The 6878-nt window shown below is 36.5% G+C and overlaps 1 protein-coding gene and 1 pseudogene across 2 annotated transcripts; both read left to right on the top strand.

Annotated features, from left to right (window-relative positions):
- The first annotated feature begins 228 nt into the window (after positions 1-228).
- Positions 229-1359, top strand: LOC120213449 (annotated as a pseudogene).
- Positions 1360-4109: 2750 nt separating this feature from the next.
- Positions 4110-6308, top strand: LOC120213341 (7-deoxyloganetic acid glucosyltransferase-like). Of its 2 annotated transcripts, none has more exons than XM_039211519.1 (2): positions 4110-4627; positions 5118-6308. In XM_039211519.1, exons 1-2 carry the CDS (start codon positions 4135-4137, stop codon positions 6065-6067), a joined length of 1443 nt encoding a protein of 480 aa, XP_039067450.1. In that variant the 5' UTR covers positions 4110-4134; the 3' UTR covers positions 6068-6308. The 2 variants fall into 2 exon arrangements, with proteins under 2 accessions (XP_039067450.1, XP_039067449.1); XM_039211518.1 differs by having other exon boundaries at positions 4113-4627; positions 5109-6308.
- The last annotated feature ends 570 nt before the right edge of the window (positions 6309-6878 follow it).

Genomic DNA, 6878 nt, shown 5'->3' with positions numbered 1-6878 from the left:
TACCTTATAAATGCATAGCCTACATTGCCTATTCGCCGTTTTTTACTTTATATATATATATATATGTATACATATTTGTGTTTCTTAATTTGTTTCTGTGGGATCTCTCTTTGGGAGTAGTTTCACACCTCCAATGTTCCAATTTCAAGTCTGTACCCGGATAGACAAATTTTTGTTAGGGTAAACTATATCACAAGTCACTTAACTATGCAAAGACGAACTTTATAACAATCTGCCCACTTTGCCAGATACCCTGGTTTCGAACTGAGGACCATAACCGATGGTCTCCCTCTTGATCATCCCAGGTCAGGGTTTTGGTTCCTGGAGATGAATGAAGAGGCCACAGAACTGAAAATCATGCAGAGTTTGAGAGAGATGCTTGTGGATATCATCCCAACGGTGGATTGCATGATCGTAGACTGATTTCTCGCCTTTTCTCTTGATGTTGCATGGGAGCTTGGTATCCCCATCTTTTGTTTTCGAACCAGCAGTCCCTGTTGTTTCTGGACGTTCATCGAACTTCTCGTCAAACAGACACGAAAGAGCGCTAAAGCCAATGCCTTGATACAAAACACAGCAGCGGAGCTCGACGGGCCTATCCTATCCCAAATACGCACCCAATGCCCCAACGTATACGCCATTGGACCTATAAATGCTCAGTTAAAGTCCAGAAATGGAGAATTATACCATCACTTTTCGAATACCCTTTGGGAAGAAGATAAAACCTGCATTTCTGGGCTCAATAAGCAATCGAATCCATCTGTTACATATGCATGTTTTGGTAGCCTGACGAGCATGTCGAGGGAGCAACTTATAGAGCTTTGGTATGGACTTGTTAACAGTAATTCCAAGTTCTTGCTTGTTGTAAGGCCAGATTCCGTGATCGGGAAAGATGAAGGGGAGGATGTTGATGTCGTAAAGGAGCTTTTCGACAAGAGTAAGGACCGAGGTTACATTGTCGATTGGGCATCGCAAGAGGCGGTGTTGAACCACCCGGCCGTCCGTGGTTTCTTGACACATAGTGGATGGAACTCAACTTTAGAGGCCGTCGTCGCTGGGGTGCCTATGATTTGTTGGCCCTACTTTGGTGATCAACAAGTGAATAGTTGGATTGTGAGTGAAGTGTGGAGAATTGGGTTGGATATGAAGGATGTTTGCGATCGGAAGATGGTGGAGAAGATGGTGAACGATGTGATGGTGGATCGGAAGGAGGAGTTTGCGAAATCGGCAGCCGAATTGGCTAAGCTGACCAACCAATCTGTTCGTGTTGGTGGGTCTTCTTATTGTAATTTGGACCGTCTAATTGGATATATTAGAGAAACGAGCTTGAAAACCCCACAAAAGGTGATAGTTTCTTAAGGAAGAACTTCACATCCGACAAGAAAGTTTCCAGTACGAAGATGTTCAACAATCTTGCCCTGCTTGTTGTAATAGAATCGTTTGCAATCGCATGTTTGGTCAAAGAATCTTTCAGACTTTTGTTCTTCTTCGAGTTTTAAAATAACAATGCTATCAATATTTGCAGGCTGACGTTCTGCAGATGCAGTCTTTTGTGTATGTTTAAATTCATCCATGACGAATCTTTTGTGTAAGTGACCTTTTATTTAGTATTATTCAAAGAAACAACAACAGTTCTTGCTAATAATTCAAATATACATCAACAGATTTTATTTAACTTAAAAATGCTGGATGTCACAGCGAATCCAACATGCTTATACTGCTGATACCACGCAATGAGGAGTCTTCAGAGTTAAGGAAGAGTGAAAGCTGCTAGAAATAAACAATAGCTTCATTAGAGTATTAAAACACACAACATACAAGGAGTACAGATAATGCGAATTGTACCTCCACACTGGTAACCAACAGGGCGATCAACAATGTTGCAGCGTTTTGGAGTGGTCACTGTGATTTCCGGCCTCACTCCCGCATTGTATGCTGTTTGAGAAGACAGAACAGCGCAAAGGCAAGCTGGTTCTTCAACTTTTTCTCCATCAAGGTGCAGCAACTCTCGGAAACCGGGACTCTTCAGTGCTGTGTTGCGTATGTACACGGTTCCAACTTCTCAGCCTCCTCGATGTCATGTTTCCCACATGGACCATAATAATAACCAGTTCCCTCGACTCCATTGATCCCTGCAATGGTCATACTCACAAGAAACTCGAGAACGCACATGTACTTCACTGGGGTTTCCATTTCCACAATCCAATAGTGACACTTTTCGATCTACAAGTTGAACTCAAATGAGACGGTACTTGCGCACAACTTGAGCTAAAACGAAGATTGTACTCGGCTATTTATACTGAAATAAAAAAAGTAAAAAGTAGCCAAATGAATATGAATTCCACCAATTACATGGGCATGGAACCAGAGAAAGAGTGTTTGGTCAGCGCAGTACCTACTATTGAAGAAGATGGCTTTTGGGTTAGCTGACCAAATTTATGTCATAGGTTACACCTTGTTTCTCTGTGTTGTCTTTATGAAACTGATCCACAGTTTAAGCGTCCATACGAAGTAGACCCAAGTCAATAACAATCGAAAGAAGAGACAATTTGAAACTGCCCACCCAGAATTACCATTTAAATGCACAGTCTATCAATCGCCTACATTGCCCTTTCGTCGGTTTTTTACTCTTTTATATTAAAAACTGTGTTCTTCAATTTGTTTCTATGTTTTTATATGATGAAGAAGACACCGCATTATAAAAATATGATAATTGAAGTCTTTAATTTTAAATAATATTTTATTGTATTATCCTCTTGAAGGCGTGTCTAATGGAGATAAAGCAGTTCAATTGAAATGTAATTGGATTCGATTTTTAATTAAAGATTAAATTATAAAATTGAAAGTTTAGGGGCTAAAGTGTGAACATTGAAAGTTTTGATGCTAACGTGAAAATAAGGGAGAAATAAAGCATTATTTGTATGGTTAGACCATTGACCGATGATAATGGATTTTGAAGAATAAGCTACTTTAGATGACGAGTATATTTTCTAATATGTGTTTATTTCTTGCTAGAGAAAGAAGGTTTGGTGGGAACCTCTAATTACAGCTCAGATTAAATGAGTGTAATTATGAATATGTGTTTTAATTTTAATTATGTTTTGTGTAATTAGTTTGTGATAGAACGTACTTTGTGAAAGCCGTGATAATTTGGTTATGGATTAAGTTTTGATTTGTAATACTTTAAGTCGAGGTTATCAAATACTCTTAAACTTTACGTGTTTAATTTGTCATTTGAATTCAGTTTTTTATTTAATTTTGAGTTTGTATACAAAAATATTTTTGATATTTTACTATTGAATCGTTGTTTTAACCGATTAATTAACTAATTTAATTGAATTAAAAATTGTATCGGTCTTTAATCTAATTTTAACACTATTAATAATTTATAAAAGGAATTTAATAATTCAAGATAATTATAAGAGTAATATATTTTTAGATTTTTTTTAGTTTATTAAAATGTATATAATTTATAAACGTAATTGTTAAAATCTATTTAAATGAGTTCAATAAATTAAATAATTTTTAGGGTAAAGTACACAAATAGTTTCTGACTGTAAGATATTGTTTTGTTGAGTTTCGATGATTAAAAGATACAAAATGATTATTTGACTATATGATACTGCTTTGTTGAGTCTATTGACTATTAATATTTATAAAATGATTATTTGACTATTCAAATGTTCAAAACTCGTCAATTTTGTTAAAAAAATTGACGATCATATGAGTTGGATGTTAATATGTTGACCGAAATATGATAAAATCTAATCTTAAAATCTCACAATGTCTATCATATCTCAGTGAACATGTTAACGCTTAACTTATATGACCATTAATTTCTTAACAAAAAATAACAAGATTATAATATGAATAATTGAGTTACCATTTTATAATTTTAAATAATTAAAAGACTTAATAAAACGACACTCTATAATAAAAAAATCATTAAGTATCTTTAATAATCGAAAACTCATCAAAATAATATTTTAAAATCAAAACCATTAGTATATTTTATCGTAAATTTTATTTTAACTCGTTTAACACAACCCTATTGAATAATCAATTTTCGATATATCACTGCCAAAACGTTAATGTCCGAGGAGTTGAAACTCATAAGCCAAAAAAGAGAGACAGATGGGTAAGGATCGATCTCCACATGTTCTCGTCTTCCCCATCCCATTACAAGGCCATATAAACTCCATGATTAAGCTAGCTGAACTTCTAGCTCTCGCCGGCTTCAGACTCACGTTCCTCAACTCCGATCTCAACCATAATCGCCTCCTCAAGTTCACAAATTTTGCTACCCACTTCGCAAGATACCCAGGGTTCGAATTCAAGACCATAACCGATGGTCTCCCTCTTGATCATCCCAGATCGGGGAACTGGTTTATGGAGATGTACGAACAGGTCATCGAAACGAAAATGAAGCAAAATTTGAGAGAGATGCTCTTGAACATCAGTCCACCGGTGGATTGCATAATCGGAGATGGGTTTTTAGGGTTTTCTATTGATGTTGCAAAGGAGCTTGGAATCCCCATCATTTGTTTTCGTACCAGCAGTCCCCATGGCTTCTGGGCTTATTATTCTATCCCTGATATAATCCAAGCTGGGGAGCTTCCTATTAAAGGTAAATCAAACTCCTTTTGAATATCAATTTTTGTTATTGAAGCAATTAATGAGAATGGCATTGGAATAGACCTCTAACTGGGTGAGATTGACTGGTTTTGGAGAGGGATTGGTGTTAATCTGAATCGGATTACTTCGGGTGTTAAAATTTTCAGTTCATTCAGGTTTTCGGGTCATTTTTGTGTTTGAGTTGTTTCAGGCTCAAGTTATTTCGGATATAAGTCATTTCAAGTTCAGATCTTTTGTATTAGCCAGCTGAACTTTTTCAGATTGAACCATTTGAGTTCCAGTAATTTCGGATTCGGTGTAAGGTTCAATTGTTGCATTTGAGCTTTTGTTTTTTTCAATTTTTCTCTGTTTTGAGTTTAAGTTGAGGTTCTAATTGACGAATTTACGTTAGAATGGTTTGTTTAAGTTTTTAATGGCAGTTGTTATCCCATTAATTTGATACTGGTTGATGTGTTTTTGTTAAAATGTCGGAGGAAGTGAAGACATGGACCGGTTGATAACAACAGTGCCAGGCATGGAAACTTATCTCCGATGTCGAGATCTTCCGAGTTTTTGCCGAGCACCTGATATGGAAGATCCAATTATCAAACTTGTTGTTAAAGAGACACGAAGGAGCACTCAAGCTGACGCCTTGATACTAAACACTACCGAAGAGCTCGATGGGCCTATACTATCTCAAATATGCACCAAATGCCCTACCGTCTATGCCATTGGACCCATCAATGCTCAGTTAAACACCCGACTCAAGGCAGAACATAGAGAACCGCATGATCATTTCTCGAACACTCTTTGGGAAGAAGATGAAAGCTGCATTTCTTGGCTTGACAAGCAACCAAATCGATCCGTTATCTATGTAAGTTTTGGTAGCATTACGAGCATGTCAAGGGAGAAACTTGTAGAGCTTTGGTATGGACTTATTAATAGTAAAGCAAAGTTCTTGCTTGTTGTAAGGCCAAATTTTGTGACTGGAGATGAAGGGGAGGATGATGTTGTATGTGAGCTTTTGGAGAAGACTAAGGATCGAGGCTACACTGTCCATTGGGCACCACAAGAGGCGGTTTTGAACCACCCAGCCGTTGGGGGGTTCTTGACTCATAGCGGATGGAACTCCACATTGGAGAGCATTGTTGCTGGGGTACCTATGATTTGTTGGCCTTACTTTGCTGACCAACAAGTGAATAGTAGGGCTGTGAGTGAGGTGTGGAAAATTGGGTTGGATATGAAGGATGTTTGCGATAGGAAGACAGTGGAGAAAATGGTGAATGATGTGATGGTGGATCAGAAGGAGTTTTCAAAATCAGCAACCGAATTGTCTCAAGTAACCAATAGATCCGTTAGTGTCGGTGGGTCTTCGTATAATAATTTGGACCGTCTAGTTGAAGATATTCGAGTAATGTGCTTGAAAACCCCACAAAAGATGATGGCTTCATAAGGAAGAACTTTACCTACGGTAAGTAATTTTCTGGGTTGGATGATCTTTTAGTACAAATGTCATTGTCGATCGTTTTCATGATCCAACGGCAATTCATAATCAGTATTGATGATTATAAGTCACGTTTCAGTGTGAATTATGTATCTAATCTCTTACAGCGTATTAAAGTGCCTATTTTACCAAATCATAATAACACGATCCGATGGCTTCTGATATAATCAAACTCGATAAGAGTTTTTTTTTTTTTTTTGAAAGTAGGTCAATCAATTCACCTAGAGGCTTATTTTGGATTGCAAATGCCCCCAACCCCCAAAAGTTACCCTAGACTATGACATTCATGAGGGTCACATCTTTCATTTATTTGAAAAGATTTTGAGCACACTATGTGTTGACAACTACCTTGAATTCTTGATGCTTTGAATCTTTGCTAGCTGTTGCTTTCAAAACAATTTTCTATATGGATGAATTTGTAGAGTAGGCAAAATGGGTTTTTGCAATCCCATAAGAGTCAATAGAACCATTGAACATGATGTATAATATATGTTAATGGTGCTACTCTACAACCACACTCACTATATTTTATGGTGGAAATTAGATAAATTTCTCTTATTTTTGTAATTGTCGGTATCTTATTTATTTATTAATTAATCCACATCGAGTATTGTAGAAGTTTATTATGGAAGTGACTCTCTCAATCTAATTTGTCATTTACAACATTAAAATTTAAACTTTTAATCTTACTTAATAGACTTAGTGTTTCATTTTATTAGATCAACTTATGGTTAAATCTCTCTTTATTTAATATATTCTT

This window comes from Hibiscus syriacus, unplaced genomic scaffold (assembly GCF_006381635.1).
Source record: "Hibiscus syriacus cultivar Baekdansim isolate YM2019G1 unplaced genomic scaffold, ASM638163v2 tig00110020_pilon, whole genome shotgun sequence".
Classification (NCBI taxonomy): Eukaryota; Viridiplantae; Streptophyta; class Magnoliopsida; order Malvales; family Malvaceae; genus Hibiscus; species Hibiscus syriacus.
Note: the sequence above shows the minus strand (reverse complement) of the source record. Positions and strands in the feature narration are given on the sequence as shown.

Coding starts and splice junctions, on each gene's coding strand:
- LOC120213341 (XM_039211518.1), top strand. CDS start 4,135: ATGGGTAAGGATCGATCTCCACATGTTCTCGTCTTCCCCATCCCATTA. Junction 4,628..5,108: donor TGGGGAGCTTCCTATTAAAG/GTAAATCAAACT, acceptor AAAATGTCGGAG/GAAGTGAAGACATGGACCGG.